This window comes from Periophthalmus magnuspinnatus, chromosome 7 (assembly GCF_009829125.3).
Source record: "Periophthalmus magnuspinnatus isolate fPerMag1 chromosome 7, fPerMag1.2.pri, whole genome shotgun sequence".
Taxonomy (NCBI): Eukaryota; Metazoa; Chordata; class Actinopteri; order Gobiiformes; family Gobiidae; genus Periophthalmus; species Periophthalmus magnuspinnatus.
The window spans coordinates 25,774,394-25,795,768 of NC_047132.1; the positions used below are offsets into that span (position 1 = coordinate 25,774,394).

Below are 21,375 nucleotides of genomic sequence, written 5' to 3' on the forward strand. Positions count from 1 at the left end.
CACCACTTTTCCACTCTCACATGTCCTCTCACAGAGTTGCAGCCCCTGGAAGTCAATGGAAGTAGAGCAGAGTTTTCAATGTCCATGGACAGGTCTGTTGTTTGGTCCTGTCTAAAGTCAGCAGCGGAAAGAGAGAGTTGAAAAATGAAGCAAGAAAGAGAAGAAAGCCGGACGGGCCATCCCAGAGCTTTCTAAAGACAACGTGCATTCCACATTTCTAATTTATTCGGTCCTTTATGCTGCAATAATTCATGAACTTATTAATTCATAGCTCAAGAGGAATATCATTATCCAGCAGTGTAAACAAATCCATGGCCTAAGATGGCTGTGAGAGGCTATATGAAATCTTTATATTTATATTTTGAAACAAGCCCTCATACTACTGTCAAATACTGAAATTTGAATTAAGGATTAGATAAGCATGAGAAATCCAATGTGTCAGGCGTTTTCTCTTCCTGTTACAAACCCATTCATTTCCTTTTTGATTACTACATATGTTTTACTATACAACACCAAGGTCAAAGCTAAAGTGCTTTATACAGTCAGTGAAACTTGACTCTATGAATTCAAACATGAGGGCTCTCAGAAACACACAGTGCATATCATATCATAGCAGAGAGATTCTTTCAGATGGCTGAGCAGCTCAAACTGGCTGTGGGCTGTGAGGGGCGGTGGGCAGGGGGAGAGGAGACTGTCTGTCCCAGGCCTTTCCTGTGTGGCCCCTGACAACACCCCCTCGGCCCGAGCCCTGAGGGGTAAACAAACCAGCACTGAGTGTGGTGAGAGAGAATGAGAGAGAATGTGAGAGAATGAGAGAGGGAGAGAGATGGACCATGTCACGTGAAATACAAATAGGATGCCACTTACACTGAACGCTGGCACTGCCTGTCCAAGCAAAAGGGTCCAGCCCCGCGAAGAAGGGACTTGCCTTCCGCAGCATGCATGCACCTCGGCTGGTGACATCATACAGCTGACGGGGGCCCATTCCCAGAGCCTCCATGCAGTCGAACATGGCACCCCCCACCCTTAAGAGAAAGCCCTATAAGATTTCAGTTCTGTTTGTGCTGCCCTGCTTCCTGTTCTCACGTTACTGTCTTACACACTGACAACACCACTTCCAACAACACTACCGTACAATCCTTTCGATTCACTTATCTCGCTGTCACTTTCTGCCTCCCTGCCGGAGTTCCCCTGTCCGCTGGATAAATGCAGGTCTTCTTCGTGCCTGACTACGATGAGCTGAGCGTGACTCTCCACTCTCCCCCTGCCCCTCGGTTAGCTGCTCCCCGTCTGCTGTAACAGACCTAAATAACAGCCTCTTACAGCACTCACAGAGTCCCAGACACAGCGGAGCAAACCAACTGCTTCAACGTGACGACACATGAGGGGGCGGGGCCAAGCAGAGAATGCCAGAGGGAGGGGCCAGGACAGAGGGAGAGGGAGGGAGGGGGTTGGTCTACACAATCTGCACTGAACTGGTTGGTGGACAAACTTTATCCCTATTCTTTGTCTCTGCTGCTGCTTTGTGTTTTATGTCAATATCAAATTCAAGTACAAAACAATGTGGTGTCCCATAGAAAGATCTGTTCTGTGTCTTTACATGGCTCCACCCCCAGTTCCCCTGAAGTAAACAGAGAGAACCCTCCCCTTCTTTTCCTGAGCCCCGTTTATAATCATAACCATATTAAAGTCCAGACACAGGCAAGTTGAGAGTATGCGAGTGTGAGAAAGAAATCTGAAGGATATTGTTTAGCGGTTCTATCCAGGATCCACATGCCTTTCTTCTTACTGTTGCTGGAAATTAAATGAATGATGATGAATGAGAGGTGGCCTGCTCAGACATGGCCCATAATACATTTACTCACCATGTATCTGGTCTATTTGATTCTTTATTTACAGGCACATTTTTATAAATATGTTTATCCTCATAATCTTGAAAAATTGTAAGGTTAGCTGTCTTTGATTGATGTTCCAGCAACTTCACATCTCACAAAACATGCATGGATGTGTGTACAAAAAGGGCCAACATTGTAGCTAAATACATATTTTCACAGTACTAGAGATAATTCTTCCTGAAGAGGAGATTGCCTTCACAGTGACTGTAAATTATCAGAAATCAATAGGCAATCTAAAGGGTCTGTCACTGGCCCTAACTGTTGCTCTGCAGACAGATAGACCCAGAACCGTGTAAAGCACTTGATAGAGCAGGAAATATAAGATAATAGAATAGGTTTCTATAGGTCCAAAGCATTCATCTCCCCCTGTCAGATGGCCACAAGTGGTACGGCCCAGCAGGCAAAAAAGACACCATTTCCTGTCAATCTGTGCTGCTGGCTATGCTCTCCATAAACACACAGCATGGCCCCACGATGAACACTTCACCCTTTTCCTGTCTGGTGAAAGAAACCATGCTATGCAATGTGGTCCCATTCTCAACCATTTTGATTAAAATGTTTATTGACCCAAAGGCTTTCAGTTGAGTTCAGAGTGTGTTTATTTTCTTAAGCTGGTGCACATGTGGGGATCATACTTCTCACATATACAAAGGAACTCATTTAACAGCTCTTTTATGTGTTTCTCCATCCAGCTGTCTTGTCATTAAGTAGACATTTTATGACACAAAGTATGGACAGGCTAAGGACCAAACAGGGATTTGTAAAGATGATTTCTTAGACACTACAATGCTATTGAAAACGTTTTGATTAACTCTATGGGACTGAAACAAACCGCACACGTTCTCACACTCATCATTCATCTCCTTTATGTTTCTTATTATTTTAACCATTCTGGAAACTGAGAGCAGCTAATCCCTCGTGCCTATATGTACTTTGTGACATAATGTGTTGCTCACTGGTAAAAACATAAACAAATGATACAACACTACTCCACTTTTTAGAAGATTTATGAGGTCAATTTGCACCATACCGGGTTTTGATGTTGGAGACTTGAGTTACACTAAAACAGGCTCTCGGCGTATGGCACTCAGCGCAGAGAGACGTGCAGGACTTCAGAGGGTTCACAGACAGAGTTTAGACATCTAATCTACACATACTCCATACTGCTGCTGACCCAGACCCCATGCCCCCCTGCTCCCCCACCTCTTCCTTCCCTGGCCACAGAGGTTGAACTCTAGAAGAAACCCCCACTGGGCCACTAACTTTCCCCCCAAACTTATCCTGCCCGCCCTTCTCTGGCTCACAAGTCTCTCCATCTAATTCTTTTTTCCCCCTCTGTTTCTGCAAATACTCTCCCCATTTCATCAAGTTCCCCTCGGTCATTTTTTCCTGACTGCATGATTTGTTTGAGTTGACAAAGTTCTCTGTTTTTGTTTCTAGTTTTGGACATGTTTCATTTTCAGTGGCTGCCAACTCACTCTCTTTGTGCAACTGCGGCTTTTTTGTCTTAATGGCTTTTTTTTTTTTTACATTTTGACAAATCTATAAAACACTGTACACCTTTATGGACCCGGAGATAAAAAGAACCTAATAAAGTTGGACTGAATACTCTATAAGGGCAGGGACACACTTTACTACTGTCTCACACTATGATGCTGATTATAGATAAGACGTATACAACACATTGTTGCCACTTCCTCTGTATATAGTCATTCAGGTTCGAGCCGCCCAGTCAACAACGCAGCAGAGTGTGAAGCAATAAAAGCAGCTTGTTTTAAAATGCCTATCTGCTAAACTCAGCATGGTGATTTTAAAAGGAATGTCAGGCTTTTCCATGGCCGCTGAGAGCATATGTGCAGTGTGTGGACGTGCCGAAACAGATTGCCGGTGATGATAGAGACACTGAACACCAGCTCACAGCTCCGGCAAACTACACACAGACTCAGGTTACACTCGGACCTCACTCAAAGAAACCAAAGCATGGTATTTGTCATTCCCTAATGACTCTGAGAGGCTTTTATGAAATGAATTTGTGCCATTGTACATTGGAACTGTACAGACAAATGGTAGTGTTCTTTGTCGCCTCTAGTTTTACACGTGTTCTTTGAGCAGACATGTAATCTGAGCCACTTATCTGGGTTTCTCACAATATATCTCCTCAAACGGCTGAAGAGACACTCAGAGGAGACCCACGGAGAAGGAGGCCAGAGTTAATCAGAGGCAGCCATAGTGGTTCAGACACTAGTCCCTCTGAAAGCCTGAAAGAGCTACTTTTCACTGCATTATCAGACTTGGCCATCTATCAGAAACTTTTCCCTGCTTCCCTCTCCTCTGTCATGACATTTTGCTACTCATGTAGTTGGGAGGAAAAAGGATCTTTTAGTAGCTCGGCCAAAAGTACCATCATATTCCCCGAGGCCCGTGCGGCGCAGTTTGCCCTCCCACACCTTCTGATGGCCCAACCCCACCACTCGCCATAGTATGCTCTTAGATTTGCACATGCCCTCAGCGATGCAGACCCCTCCTATTTTTAATAGTAGGCTCTTTATCTTCATCTGTCATCGTGTTAATGCTGTTATACATTTTGTGGCCTCTTCTTGAAAGCTATGCTCACTATCGCAAAACACACTTCTTCTGGGATATATACTGACTGATCCTAACCTTAACTATAGTCACACCTTGCCTAACCTTAACCGAAACCTTAACCTTTATTTATTTTAGCCTATTTGTGAAAAAAATAAATAAGTAAATAATAATAATAATAATAATAATAAAGTATTTACATCATGGTTACCTGATTTTGTCCCAATAAGAACGGTGGGTCCCCAAAATGTGATAAATACCTGCTCACGAGAATATAGTCTGACAAAAGCACGCAAGCACTAAACACAAGTTTCAGCAGTTTTTCAGTACTTAAGGCAAATTGGCTCAAAGTTGCAAGATGGATAACAAGACGAAATCCAAGGTGAAAGTGGAGATGAAAAGAGAAGTGTTGAGCTAAGAATGTTTGGATAGATATCAGAAAAGAAATCAATATTCTGGTTGCTATCTGATTGCCGTCACTTATATATCACAACACATAAATCATTCAAACATTCTCAATAAAAAAATATTTTAAACTTCAATTACAGCTGCAAAGTAAAACCAAAATTACAATTTGTGTGCTATAAGTAAAATTCTGGCAACATATGTGGTCATGTCCCAGTCTCTCAATTATGAATATAGTCTAATTACTATATCTAAAATCACAAATAGATATTTTTTATATAGTCTCAGCCAGAGCTGTCATCTTCACATTAATTGTCAGCCAGGAGGAGATTAAATCATGGAAGTCACACCTTTATGTTAAAGCCAAAAAAGTTCCAGTCAAATATGCCAGGCTGTACTACTTTGATTAGAAATCAACACAAACAAATGAACAAGGCAAAGGATTACAAATGTACTACACACCACAGCAACATAGACACTGTGAAACAATAAAAAACTAAAATATGGTATGGAGGGATAAGGCTTTTGAATTAGTACTGATAATTTAGTATTTTAAAATATGAAAGTTGTGTTCTTAAAAAAATGTCTATTTGTTATTCCTTTTATTTCCATTTCCATCAAAATTGCTGCCTCCCAGGGCCAAGAGAACCTCCTCAAATGTGTGTGTACTTGAGAATGCTGAGACTGTTTTTAATTATGTCACTTCATCTGGGTTTCTGGTGGAACATTCTGGTCCTTTTTATGCACTGCTTGAAATACTGTGCAACAATGAAATGTGCACAATGCATGAATACAATATCTATGGTAAGGTGCTCTGTTGATAACATTCAGATTGATGCCATAATAATGACGTGGAATAGTTGGCCAGTAAAGACCAAGAAGATTTTGATCCAGGCCATGTGGTCTGGAAGGAAATGACCTACTAGCTTTTGAAAACAGCCCTGTGGCTGGCTGCGGGGCCAGGGCTCCGGCCCTCATTGGTGAAAGCTTACAGAGGTGTTTCAGGGCTCAGTGGCGATGTTATCACATAGTAAGTGGCCTTAATGGGCTTCCAACTGTTTGTTTGAAGGACTCCTATAATGAGTGGGATCAACTGATAACTGGCTCACTACACAGTGCAGAGCTGTCAGACCTTGTAATAGATGAACATACTCCATTAAAAAACACAGATTAGACAGAGCAGTGTAATGCAAAGTGAAATGCTTAGTGAGACTTATTCATGCTTGTTTCACATGTAAGGAAGTCGCTTCAGGGCTTTTGCAGGCACTCTTGATCCACTATACAACTATCTATGTGGGTGTGCACACAGTCCACCTTTGTCAGCCTTCCTCAACTGACTCTTCCCACCCCTGTGCAAAACAGGTATTTCCAAAGACAGTTTGGTGCCAGAAAAGAGTGCCACCGTGGGAGGTGCTTCAACCTGTCGGCACGCCACACACCCAACAAAGGCAGATACCACACACATAAAATAAATGCTGTGCTCTTTATGTGGAAGGTTTTTCTATGAGGCTGACTGACAGACAGCATTACCAACAATAAGCAGGCTTCCAGCTTTTAGGGGAGAACAAGTACATGAAGTAGAAATACCCAGACTTATGAGGACGTCCAAACCAAGGCCTTTTGTCTTTTTTGCAATGTTTTTAAGAGATTGTGAGAAAACTGTGGTCAGTAAAATGTCTCATAAAATTCCATGTCTTAGGAAGCCCTATAAAAATTTTACCAGCATAAAGCAGGTGATGTTTAAACTGGGGTCTTTTACAAAATACAGACAAGGTCTTCAGCTAGGTCAGCATTGCTGATAATTGTAATTGAAATAAATAACCAAATTACTTCTATATGTAACCATTCAAATAAATACTGTTTAATTGTTGAAAGTCTGTGGAGACACCTTTTCAAAATGTCAATCTTGCTCCATTAAGTCAGGTCGAGACTAATTGCTACAGTGATCCCGACTTAAACTTTGACCCGAGCCTGGTTTAATCTCCTACACTGCAGTGCTTAAAGTGTGAGCTCTTAACCCTGTGAGCGATACCTCTGCCAGTGTGGATGTGTCACTACAAGTCAGCATTATGGAGCTAGACCTGCATGTGGTTGCCTGTATCTCAGTTTGATAGTTGTTTTCTTTCATTTAACTTGTGCCAGCATCAAAACAACAAGAATCGAGCTGTCAGGGCTGAGAGACTTAACTCTACACTGCGTGTTTGTGTCTTGTTTTTCAATGAAAGAAGTGTTTTATAGAGAAGACAGTGGAAAGAGTATGTCTATAGTTTCTTGTGTGTGTTTTCCTGACTGGGTGTGTTCTTGGATTCCACCACAGTAGGACATCACCCCCAGGTGCTCTGTCTGCTGTGCTCTGGTTCTGTGGAAATACCTTGAGGATTAGGTGGGCAGCGGTGGTGAGGAGAGGGGGAGGTGAGGTAGTGATTGACGGCTGAAAAGCTGAAGAGGTGCTCAGGCATGCTGCAGTGGTGGAGAAACAAGAAGATACACACACATACACACAAACACACACACGCATATATATGTAGAAAGGGGGGCTCTAAACTCAGCTGTTGCCACCCACACCCATTAGTGCCCCCCCACCACCATTGTAGCACTGCACCCAGATAGAATTTCAAATAACTTCTGCTTACCTTTACCTCAAACAAAAAGTGCCCATTCTTTCCCCCCACACTTTTCCGACCTAAAATACTGATATGGATTAGAAAAAAGCAGGTATATGTAATGTATGTTTCCAGTCTTTAGTTAGTCTAGACTTTTCTTGACAGAAAAACAGTCAAGATTGCAGACAATCTCCTCTTTGTGATCCATCCTCCATAGATCATAGCCCTAAAACGTGCACAGGAGTACAACAGTGCCCCCTGTGGCAAAAGTTGAATCTACATTTCTACCCCTTCTGGAAAGCACATCTGGTAAGTGGTCTTCTATCTTGACAGTAGTTTACCTCACATGACCAAAGCTGTAGGACTCTGAAAACTTTTAAAATGAGCACTTTTTAAAAATTAAACTAAATATTTGCAACACCTCCGCACACTATTTGTTTATGCTCAAAGCACTCATCACCTCATGCTGAAAGAATGCTGTTTTGTCTCTAATTGTACTTGCACAAAATTGACTTGTGGGTTTGCCTACTATACAAAGACGTGAGAGGTTTCAATGCAGACATACATTCACACAGCAGTGACTCAAAGCCAGGACCTGTGGTCATAATAACCACACCATCTAGAAGGGTCTACAAGGAAACCACAGCAGCACGGTAATCACTGTATTGATGAAAGTGGACTTTTTCCATGCTGTTTCTTTTGCGGATTTTGCTCTACCATTTATCTTATATCACAAACAGATCCTACGGTTTTCTATTTCCACAAAATTACACATAATGAAGTGCAATTTTAGGAAGCTTTACTTTCTCTATATGGTGAGAGTCTAATTGGTCGGATGATGAAGGTACAAGCCTATGTGTAGTTAGAGTTGAAATGGAAAACGGCTTATGAGCGGAAAGGAAAACTTGGGATAATGAAAATTACTCACAGAGAGCTGCCATCTCTTTGGGCAGGTCTGCACCGAACCGCCCAAACAGGCTGCTGTTGGCGAGCAGGTCAAAGTGAGAGCTTCTCATGGTGTTGTAGGCAAAGGGGTAAACAGCAGGTGGGAAGCTGGTCATGTGACCCACCTGCTGCTCCCTGTTGGTGGCCATGACGAGCAAACACCCAGATGTCCAGAGCAGGCCACTGGGTAAAGCCAAACAGCGTAATCAAAATGTCCGGAAAATTAATATAATCTTGTATTCTCTTCTTATGTGGAAACTGGATACAGGACGACGAAGGGCTCTGCTCAGAGGACCAGGTGCACCCACAGCAATTGTTTCTGAGGGAAGAGAGGAAATAGTACCGTAAGTTTACAAATAAAACAAAATGCATTTTATTCTATTGTGGCATAAAAACATATGGAGAGTTAATTATTCACTTAATTCTCTTTAGTAAATCACCTAATACTCCACATATTAGGTGATATGTGCAAACAGCAGTTACAGAAAACGTAACAAAAGAAGGGAGAGTAAAAAATGGTGAGAGGAAAACTACAACTGGGCAAATGAAAAAGAAAATAAGAAAGACATTTGGAAAAAGTTATAAAGGGGAAGAGCTGTTTGGTGCGAGGGAGGGCTGAAGGGAGAGCGAAAGAGAGAGAGCTCTTGTTCCTGCAGTTTTGAAGAGTTTCCAGACTTCTACAGTGATTCCAGGCTATGCCATATGATTTAAATCACCAGAACTCTACTATAAAGAGCCTCTCTGTTCCTGCTGCCAGCCTAGCACAGCAGCCTGCCCCTCTCTTTTCCCCAGGACCAGAGGCCCAGACACGGGGTTCAGAGCATGAAGAGGAGGGGTGTGGAGGGTAGGGGGTAGGGAAAATGAGATCCACTGATTGCTAACTGCTGCTGTCACTTCCAACTATCTTCTCTCAGGGTCGGACTCCATCCCACAGAGTCATTTTGGCTGGAGCCTCCTGCCGGCGGCCCATCAGTTTGACTCGCAGTGGGCACAGACAGGGAAGGACCAGAGCACAAGGCTGTACTTATGTCCTGAATGCCCCACAGTTGACTGTTAATACAGGAAGGGGAAAAAAAAACTGCCATTTTCATTTTTCTGCTTTTAGTGTGATTTTTTTTTTTTTTTTTTTTTTTGAGAATATGGTGTTTGACCTTGATTTAAATGGTGAGTTTGAAAAAGATCCTAATAAATGTGTTTCTTAATTAGAAAATCTTGGCAATGAATTTGTAAAATCACAAAAAGAGTGAACTGTAAAGCTGTAAAAGCAATAAAAACAACAACTATGGAACATCTGACAAGGTCTGGGCACAGGGGGGCACTAAAAGGTGGCAATATGCCCGTGAACCAGCAAGAGGTTCAAGATGCAAATGCATAAGCACATGCCTGCAATCAATGTTTAAAAAAACAAGCCATAGCAGGCGCTAACACACACACACCTCTCACCCTTTGCCTGAGCAGAGCACTGGCTCCCTCCCTCTTTCTGGCTCTTTCTCTTTCAACAGAGCCAGTTAATTACACCCTACTGCTGCAGGCAGCTTCAAACCACCACTAATTTAGAGTTCCATTACAGTAAACTGTTCCACATGTGCATCCAGAGCCCAGGCAGGCTCGGGTGGCCACGTTTCAGGAAGGAGCTGCCGCCGATAGGCACCCACCCCCATCCTGCCAACATGGCTCTACTGCCATCTTATTTCTAATGCATTTGTCCGATCACTTTATTTTATTATTGTGTGTGTGTGTTTTTCCATCTGACGCACCCTGCATCAATTAGTAATAATCATGTCCATGCTCAATTCTTTCCTCCGGCCCCCACCATCTCCATCCTTCCACTGCTTATACAACTCGTACCATGACCCAGTGCAGTGATACCATTGTGCGTCTACCACACTAAAACATCAGTAAAATTTCACAGTGGGTCTAATGGGAGAGAAGGTACAGACTGGAAAAACAAAGCTTCCAGCATTGAGCCGACTCATAATGTACGTCTGTGTGTGTTAAGAACATACCCGTTTGGCTATCTGCCTCATGAACTTAAAGTAGCCCCCATAAAGACACCAGAATATGTCTTGGAGAGAACAAAAGAAGAGAGGGTGTGTAAAAAATTATATGTGGTTTTTAAACTTGTGTATTAAATTCTCAATTTGGTTCTATTTGTAGACTTTTTAATTAGACTGAAAAAAATGCTGCAACATAGTTTTAGGATTGAATGCCTTATAAAAAACATAAAAGAGAACCAGCTATACAACCCAATAACCTCTCTCTCCCAAACACAATAATGAATTAATAAAAGAGTTGGCGCCAGTGATTTTTAATGAGTCACATCAGCCCGGCAGCTTTTTACACAGCCATTTGTGTTTTATGTCAGGTCCTGTGGTAGGCTGCTTGGGCAGCCTGTCTGGGGCTATAAGGGGATAAGGGGAATTTGGAGTGACCTCATCCCCCTGTTAGCCCGGGCCAAATGGGCATGAAGGCCTCCACACTTCCCCTGAGCCTGGGGGGCACACAGGAGGCAGAAGCATGCATCCACGCTGAGGCACGCAGCACCACAGCCAGCTATGGGTGGCTCAGGTCTGTGTGGGACTTTCCATCATTGCCTAAGAGGTGTAGCACTGTAAATGTCCTCTCTAAATAGTAGTGTTTAACTCATTAGATACGCTCAGGATAATGTTGATTTTATCAAAAGATAATCCCATTAGGAGGTTGAAATGAAATCAATAACGCTTGTTATTTGAAGATAACAAAAATAATCAGATATACTCCAGGAGAGTGACACTGTGACATTAATTGAGGAGTTTGTATTAGAGCAGAGGTAGGAAGAAGTCATGAGTTATCAGAAAGATGCTTGTTTCCTAAGATTTGGTGTCTTTCAAACAATGGATATTAAAACCTCTGTGAAAATACCAGTTGTTTCTTATTGGCTTTGTCGGAGTACTGTCCTTGGAGCTCTACACAGTAAAGTCTGGAACTGAGCGTGATTGACATTTAGATAGACCAATCACGACAAAGCAAACATGGTGACTTAAGTAAAGAAGGACAGAGGTAAGAGTAAGAAGTTATAGATTTCTATCTGAATGATATCAAGGATATCCTAGGATACTAAAGAGCAAATATCTCCCTCTACTAAGTTACAATTGTCTGTAATTGGATCTGCAAAAAACTTGTTAGAGAAATTATTTGCTATAAGTCTGGTCCCCTTGGAACAGAAAGTAAGAGGCATTTGTGTAATGGAAGAGCCCCACAAACAACAAAATCCAGCCCTTTTTATTGGGAGACAATAGGTTAACTCTAAGATCTCTAAAAACATGTTCTGAAATTCATGAGATTATTGTGCTAGTATAGTAGTTCATATTTCAGTCTTCTCTCAAATATTATTGGCACCAAATGTCCAAATCTCAAAAATAATTTCAAAATTCTAATTTTTATATATATATATATATATATATATATATATATATATATATATATATATATTGCAGCTCTAATTTAATTTTACATATCAGTGAACTGTGCAATGAATTAAGCTGGAGAGGTGACGAAAATTGTCAGTCTGTACATATTGTAAATATGTATTGACAAAAAAATTATAACACAATTTATTTTTTATTTTTTTGAGTATTCCACAAACAATATTCAGACCATATTATGTCAATCCATCAGAAATGTGATAAGACATGCCTTTAGATGTATCAGGTAAGGTAAGTAGCAGTCAACAGTGAACGTAATTACCAACAAAAGAGCAGAAATATCAACATATACCCTTGTTTGAAGATTAAAACCTGTTTTTGTATTTTCATTTTTAATCATATCATCTTTTTGCAATATTTTGGGGTATTTTTTTGAACAAACAATATACCTAATATTCAGTTTTTGTATATTTTCTGAACAACATTTACAATCATACACATATCTTGCCCACCTCAAGCAGAGAGTCATTATTTAAACGTATGGCAACAAATCTGACATAAATGAGCCATTTCTTTATTCTCTTGGGCAAATTGTAACTGAAACATAATAACATACTATCTGACAATCTCTTTGTGAAGCGTCAGCACTATTATGAAAACAATACTCTAAACACATTACTATCTGATGTAAAGCTGACAGCAACCAATCTTTCAACCAGTGTCTCGTTAATGGCTCTGCAAGAGACACCTAGTGACAGACAGCCCTGTGTTTCTAAACACCCTACATTCCTTCACTTGAGAACTTGTTTGACATCTGCCTGCTCCTGGCATGGTACAAACACACATTTGCTTACAGCCACAATGCAAAGTACCAAGGATTTGGAATGTCATTGTCACTAATTGTGGGTTTTCAGTATATGGACTAGTGCTGTCACGATACTAAACTTTCAAACTCAATAACAATACTAAAGAATAGGCTCGATACTAATACATATTTCAATAGCACAACCATTAAAAAACAAACATTCTCAACACAAATGAATAGTATTTTCCTTTGCGCTACCATGTGGGTAAAGCTCAAGATCTTTTTTTTTTTTTTTTGGATTATGCTTAAATGAAGTAGTATATAGTTTTATATAGTTTTAGTATTGATTAGTATCTGCTTGTCAATACTTTTGACCCTAATGGGGACAAAGTGTTATATTTCTTATTCACAACTTAAATTGAACATCATGTACAATTGTTCTAATTGGCTTCAACATATAAAAGGGTACGATGACAGTACTGATGCGAGGATATTATGGAAAGTCAGAGACAGGCATAAAACACTCAGTGACTGAGTGAAGTCATTCTGACAGTTGGCTGTTTCCATGATGTGGTGGGGCCCTTTGGTGAGTTTAACAGGAGGCTCCTGCCAACAGGAAAACACAGCACAACAGGAAAAGCCAAGATGAGAACAGGAATTTCAGAGAAAAATAAACCAAAGGAAAAATTGAAAAGCTCCAGATATTGAGGTAAATTGACAATGATGAATTTAAAGGCTTCTAGTCTTCAGCTCAAACACAAAACAAACACAAAACAATCCTTTCTGTGTACACAAACACACATAGTCTTCACTGCTACAACTGCAAACCTTGGAACTTACAGCATAAAAAAGAAACAAGTCAAGATAACTTCTACAAGCAATCCAACTTTGTGCCTGAACATCTTAAAATTTGAGCTTCAAGGCAGACACAAAAATGTAAATCCTCACCATTAAATCTGCACACCTGCAAAAATACACATAGGAAATGGTGAGCAGATAGTTTCCTGCTTAATTATAGAGTAGTAGCAGAGCGCCCCTCGATCCTCTGAAAACACCTGTCTAACCCCTCCCTTCACTGCCTCTTAATTGCAATAGAAATTCCAAAAGAGACAGGTAACAACAACTCCCAGATTTACTGTGCTCAGTGACGAGTAACAAAGAGAGACTGTTAGCAGATTTTGCAATACAAAGGCGTGTTGTCTCTAATTCCCTTAAATCCCTGTTTTTTTCCTACAGCATGTGTGTCATAGAAAAAGCGTAAATCGCAACTCTAAAAAGTTAAATTCAACTAGTCCACACAACTGCTATTATTATTTACACACATTTACAATAATAATAATCATATGGTATAACATATATTTAAATATCATTATATTTTAATGCAAGCTATCCCTGAAGATAAAACAATCTGATTAATAGCATCTTCCTAAAAAGATCCAGGCTTTGTGACAATTCACCTGATGGACAATCATCTTGAACTGTTATGGCAGAGGACAAGGAGTTTAGTCAGCCATCTCCAGCGTATCCCTTATGTTTTATTTCTGTTGTATTCAATCAAAGTGTCCCTCAGTTTTACACTTTAGTTGTGTCCACGGGGGAGAGCTAACTGTGGACAGCAGGTGCAGAAGTGAGGCCATCCAGCTACAGCCGTTATAGGCACGTCGGCTATAAAGAAAAGGATAGGAAAGCAGAGACAGTGAACACGCAACCAGTGACAACATATTATGATTATCAAATCTCACATCACATTATCAACCCAATGCTCTTTAATACAGACTGCTGCTGGAACAAGTGGAACCTGTTAACCTAGCACATATGCCAGCCTTAATAAATTATCTTCTGACGTTAGTAACAACGTGTGCATAAACATTTTCAAACTACTCAGACTTACAGACACGCCTCACACCCAAGAATTAGCTTTGCGCTGTTTAAGAATAGGAAAAAAAAATACAATAAAATAATGCTTCTCTTTTCCAAGTCTCCACATGTTGCCTATCAAAAAACAGGCCAAGGACTGGTGACGGCTCTATGCTTTGTGAGCATAGTAACACACACATTTGGTAGTAATAAAGTGCTCCACAGGCCCAGGCCCCCGCTCGCTAATAAGCACATATGTCCGCGCACACAAGGCAGGCACACACATGCTAAAGTATGTTTTCATATAAACTCACTGTCATTCACACTCCTAAGAACAATAAACAAGAAACAGTTGTGTCCAAATACTGGCAATGAATCTAAGCTAAAATTACATTGCGATCACATTTTCCCGAAAGCTATCTTTTGTAAGTTAATGGAACAAAAAATGGTTAAACTAAAAAAAAAACTATTTATCCAATGACTTACCCAGACAAGTTTTGATGTTTAGTAGCTCCGATTAGGATAAGCCCAGGACATAGAGGAGAATCTGTGAATGTTCATCAATGTCCTACTGACAGCAGCAGACAGAGTACCAGCACTGAGCCTCTTTCTTTCCCTCGGTCCCCATCTCACTCCTCCTCCACTTCTATAGCTCCTCAGATCACTCCCTAAACATAGCCGTACGTACACCCACTCACTCTCTCACTCACTAAGAAATAATTATACTCTCTGATTCATAAAGCCTCCCATGTCACGTGACCCAACACTTCAAATATACAGCACATTTTTTCAAAAGCCACAAACTGCCTGGAGGGAAGAAAAGGCCCGAGAGCTTATGTTTCTGTTTTTAATTCTCTCTTCCCTCTTTGTCTCTTAGCAGAAGTCTTTTTGCTTTACTTGATCATCTTTATTTAAGGGGCAGCTTATCCTGCAGCTTGTTCAGGACCAAACATAGAAAAAAGTTGATGTTATTTAACACTTCACCCAATATAAAAGGATGTCTATTTTATACCATTTTGATTAAACACAGACTTTGGTATAAACTCTAGCCAGTAGTTTGACATGGCCAACTATGTCAGAGTAGATTGACATTATCATATTTTATAGGATAATAAAACAAAAGGGAAGGGTATATTTTTGATAGACTGTATGAGTTCAACAGTGCTCACTTGTATATAGTAAATACAGTCACTTCAATTCAAATGCCATTTATCAGTGCTATTATACTGTATATTTTGAATCAGGGGAGTATTGTAAAACTTGGCATGTGCGAGTGTGTGAGATGGCACAAGCCACAGCAGCAGTGATAGATCTGGGTGTGCCCCTGAAAATGCCCCCCCACCCCCCAGTCCTCCACCACTCTCTCTCTCCATATGAGATCATATATTTCAGATGTGTGTTTATGTGTTTGTGGTTCTGGGTGTGTGCCCTGTTTTCTAAATGCTATGTTTCTCATGATGTTTTGGTTATGAGGAGCAGCTCAAACCTCAGCTCTGGGTGGGGAGGACACACCTAAACGGGCATCTCAACGGGCATTTGTGCCTCCACTGGTAAAGGGCTACACTCTAGTCCTGGTTTATTTACAGGTTTAGTGACAGTTTTGATATGGTAATTATGCAAGAGTGAACGCAGCCTAAGTTACATTTAAACATGACAGGCATGTTAAAACAGACTATATTTAACACATGCACTCTATATGTAGAAGCTTGATGCATGCTTTGAAAATTCATAAGTCAATGCATAATATCTCACAACGATTTTTGCCAGAGGTGCTTACAATCAAAACATGATGCATTTGTTGAAGGTATGACACAAGCTGTTGATGTATTTGTAACATCTCTCCATACAATATCCTCTAAGTCACCTGAGAGAGAAAAAAAAATGAGAACTTAAAGTTGTCTTTTTTCCCATTGAAACCTTATTTTCAGCCAGGAAGCAAATACCTAAGGCACACTGTACTACAACACACTCCACCTGATCCTTATCTGGTTTACATTTGATTTATGACTTGGTTATGAGGCTACTAAAGCCAATATGGATATGCTAACTGTGTACATAGCAGTACTAAATCAGCAGTTGAACAAGAAAATAAATATAGCCACAAGACAGACCAAAAACAAACTACTGTATCTAAGAGTGTAATTAAATAAGTATGGGGTTAAGTATATCTAGGTGACCGGAGTAGTAGTAGTGGATCAAGGTCAAGATCAAGTTTATTTATAAAGCATATTTACAAACAGCCATCAATGTCCCAAAGCTAATTCATAATAAATAACTATAAATAAATGAAACAATTCAAACTGTAGTGTAAATACGATAAAATACAGTAAAAACAGATTACAGTAATATATGGTGAACAGAAGCACTGTAAACAGTAAACTTTAATGTAAGTTAGATTTTTTGATGCTGTCTGTACGTCAGACTAGACCAGGGCTTTAGGTGCATGAGGGCAGACGTAGTCCATGCTGTGCTCTTTATTAAATGATGACACTGAGCTGTTGTGAGTGTGTGTGTATATGGAGAGTTTGTGTTTAGGCCTCAGACGCTTCCTCCCAGTGCACATACAGGCTGCTTTTGTGAATGTACTGTATGTGCGTCTGTGTAAAGGATTGGTGAATGTAAGTGTGTGCGTAGGCAGTAGCAGTGAGGGGTCAGAGGTTACTAGTGTTTGTGTTTCAGTGTCAGTGAAGTGTGCTTCAGTCAAGATTTATGATCATTGTGTCTGGGAGGCTGCAGAGCAGGGGATAATGAAGATAGATCAGGGTGCTATCTCTCTCTCTGGGCACCACTGGAAACACGGCCCTTGGCCCCTGTCGCTTTCGTATCATTAACTTCAGCCATGACATCATAACGCACCGGTCTCACATCCATCCTGACGCTGTGTTCTGACAAAGCATAGGCTTTTCCTCTCAGGAGTAGTCTACCCAACACACACAGACGTACACTCCGCTTAGCTTCTCTGGGTTTATGAACATATGAAATATTCATGGAAACATTGTACTGTGTCGTGCGTTCCCAGTTTGAATTTTGCATTCACGAAGTTATGGAGAATCAAGCCCTGGGGCTGCGTGAGTAGGAACGGAAGAGGCAGAACAGAAGCAGAAGCTTTAAGAGAAAAATGGTAGCAAGCAGATATATTGCACATTTACATTCTGTGAAATGGCACAGATCATTTCAATTCATAACTCATACGCCAGGGATATAAGCAGAATTACAAAAAACATGACTGACCACTTGAACCACCAAACGTGACAGATTACAGACATATGCAAAACAAACATTTTTAAAATATGACAAAACCAACACCATTTATGTTCTAAAACCATGTTCTAAAACTGCCTTTAAGTAAAAATCTAAACAAAAAAAACTATTCAACAAGTTTCACTCTGCCAAAACCTAAAACTAGTCACAGAAAAAAATTTCAGCGATGTTTCCTTTCATGCAGAAAAGGAATCATCTACCACAGGAAACAAAGTTTACCCTTATAGCCTCAAAAAGCTAATTCAAATTGCATTATTACAAACATATGTATGAATCCATGTAGAAGTGAATATGTTACTAACATGTCAAAATAACGCTTTATTGCATTTCCTAAAAGTGAGGCAAATAGCAAGCTTGCCTTTATTGATGTAGAAGAAGATGTCTTTGTTTTCAATAACTGTAAATTATCAACATTTGCTAATAACTGTATTTTGAAATGTTTCTATGACCCCAAAAAGTAGCTCATGCAACACACTGCAGATGGAGGATTTAAATAAACAATAAACATCAGCATTATTCACAAGTCTGAACTGGGATAGGGCCAGCAGCCTTTTGGTTTGTGAATTTGTTGGTTTACAGATATTCTATGACAGAACAGCAAAACAGCATTGATAAATTGGGTATTCAAGTTTGCTTCAGAAACATCTCATGTCTGTGTGATTGCGTTATTGGGTATGTCTATTTAAAAAATCTATATCATTAACATGAGACATTTTTAATTGTTTTGCTGGCTACTAACTTAACAACACATGGATCACGGCGACAAAGGGAGGATTATCCTCCAGGCAAATATAAAATTGCTGAAAGTAAAAAAAAAAAAAAAAAAAGATTTGATGTAGTTGAAATAAAGGACTGGGGGAGATATTGAGGTGAGAAAGAGTGCACAGTGGTGGTGCCTGTGGCAGGAGGTTGTAATTAGAAACAAGATGCCTATAATGAGATCACTAATTCCACACGTTCAGATTGATGTCATGTGAGTTTGGGGCTGTATGAAGCGAGGCAGGGGACACAGGCCAGCACACACACACGCACACACACACACCCCCACACACACACACACACACAAGCCAGTCACATACAAGTCACATAAATATACACTCGCTGGCACTCTCAGAGTTACAGAGTTTAACACACATCCTGAGAAATGAAGGAGCTCATTCATCACGCCTGGCAAACTGCACTCATTTAGGGTCCAACAGCCTTCAACCAAAAACATACACACAGGAATACTACACGCACAAACTTGAAGTCATGGAGAAATGTATGTGATAGGGACCAAACTGCTATAACTACCATGTATCCTCAAACAAAAACAAATAAGAACCAGGCTTGAAATGGAATGAAAAGGACAAAAGATCAATCTAATCCAGGTTGAAATGAAGAAAAGTAGTAACGTGCATTATTGGGGTGTATGCATTTAGAAGCGGTTGTATATGCCAGTATGTGTGTTCTGCCAGCTCTCCAACATGTGTGTCCAATGAAAGGTGAACAGCTCTCCTGTCTATACTTTCCCCCAAAAATCAGCCATGATGTCACTGTGAACCCATCCTGAACCCGCCTCTGTCAAATAGCATTACTTCTTCTCTTCCCCCTCATTTTTTGCTCCTTTTCTTGCAATAGAGCCTCATCAACTTATCTAAAAATGTGTTAAATCATTATTAATTCATTTTAACATTGAAAACATTTGAACACTTATGTCACTTATGTTAATTGTATTACTAAAAGTGTTTTTCAACTAATAATATGTTGCTTCAGTCTGCAGTGATCACTCATTTCCAAACTGATTTTTCACAAGAATCAGCACAAAAGTTAAAATACTCAAAGTTGGGACTGGCAGAAGTAGACTTGTGACCCCCTTTGGTTGGATTTTGATATAACGATAAGAGTATAAATGCCCAAAAAGTACTGTTGAGAGAGGAAAATGCCAGCATGTTTTGATCATCATAAACTTTTCTTAAGCTGTGGTTTACAAAAAAAGTCACAAGCGTAAAAAGCCAAAATGATGAGGAATAAGGGAGAATGTAAATGAAAGAGGGGAGAGGGAAAAAGGAGAGGGGTGGTGGGGGCAGCGAGAAGGCAGCCAGAGAGCCACATATGGAAGTGATTCTGTAATTACTGCAAATCTGTGAGCTCAAAAGGAAAGGTCTTCTTTTCCATGCCTCCTTCCCTGCTTATAAAACTGCCCTTGTGAGAAAGCTGGACACCACGTTCTCCATATGAAAAAAATATAGACTTAGTTGTTTGTTTGCTTTAGCAATTTTGGCAAACTGACTGCATAAATACTGTATAGAGGGTATGTTTGGTTTGATTTGAAATGTGACTCCATAATGTTGGAAAAAAGGTTGACGCTAATCCAACACACGTTAAACTCCTGGAAACTTTACTCATTTGCTTTGCTGCGTTAATGTCCCGTAATTGGTGACTCTTACTCAAAGCCATGTGAGCCTCTCATCACATACAGCCTACACCGAGGAAATAACATGCGCATAAAGCAGACATTCAACAAGGTGTAGGAGAGGGGGGGGGGGGGTAAGGGGATCATAAGTGACTGTCTATGATGAACACCGTCTTTGAGCCTTGGGCAAAGCAGCGCAGTGCAGGTGTGTGGCTTGGCAGACACCTCAGTTGTGCTCCGTCCCCAAAAGTTGAAGCAGCCTGTAATTATGTCGTGCCCTGCCATAACGTGTTCGCATCACATACAGAGCGTGAGTATCGCCGTAGTACACTCAAACGGACTGACGCAACTTCAGTCACTTATTTATGACAAGAGGTGATTTATGAAAAGTGGAGTTCTTACCTCTGCTCTGTTCGCCCGCCGAGACTGTGTTTCGGCTCGAGACGCGAGCGCATTCCCCTCACAACTTTCAAACGTAAATAGTAGATTTGAGCGCACGCAAAGCGACGTTTGCTGTGAACAAGACAAGGCAAAGTTACAGGCCACACCTCACCATCACAGAATGTTCCCTTTGAGGATCGTGTCGTTTATATTTACGCGTCAGCGATCATAACAGTCATTTGTCAGCTTACCTTCGTGTGTTGCCAATCCGTCACTGTGTCCCAGCGGCTCAGGGGCGTAGAAGGGAGCTCCCAGGCCAGGACATTTATGACGATCTGGCTCCCCCTAGCGAGAGAACAGAAGGAAGTGTGGACTAATAATACGATGCTTTTCAAATATAGGTCTAATCATTTCTTTACTAAATCGAGAACACTGACTACGGTTACATGCGTAGCAAAATCTGATTCGGTAGGCCTATTAGGATATACTATGTAGTTTGTGGACCTTTACGTTTATGCCTACTTTAATGGCATGCAAACCGCAAACACCGACATGAGTAATCAGAGTGACCATAGTCAGACAGAAAAGATGCCCTTTTAAATGATCTCTTACACCTATTTTTAATCTGATAATAGACCTAATCACATTTTGAGAGCGCGTGTAACAGCCACTGTCACAACAGAACAAGACATGTGCCTCCTGAATTAATACATTTACGCGAGGCAAATACGAACTAACTCCGATAAATTTCATAAGTAGCCAGTCAACTCATACGCGCAACGCAGCCACTAGAGGGCGCTTCGCTCATGAAATTCCTTCTAGCCATTTCTGGCAGTTTTTG

The 21,375-nt window shown here is 40.7% G+C and overlaps 1 protein-coding gene across 4 annotated transcripts in view; it reads right to left on the reverse strand.

The window, feature by feature from the left end:
* Positions 1-20,805, reverse strand: part of rarga (retinoic acid receptor gamma a) — a 35,555-nt gene extending 14,750 nt beyond the window's left edge. The window contains exons 1-3 of one of the 4 annotated variants that reach the window (XM_033969878.2): positions 20,786-20,805; positions 20,556-20,666; positions 8,415-8,750 (exon numbers count right to left, since the gene is read on the reverse strand). In XM_033969878.2, coding sequence (XP_033825769.1) covers positions 8,415-8,580 — 166 coding nt within the window. In that variant the 5' untranslated portion in view covers positions 8,581-8,750; positions 20,556-20,666; positions 20,786-20,805. The other 3 variants (XM_055222814.1, XM_055222813.1, XM_033969879.2) reach the window with 3 other exon arrangements.
* Positions 20,806-21,375: the final 570 nt, after the last annotated feature.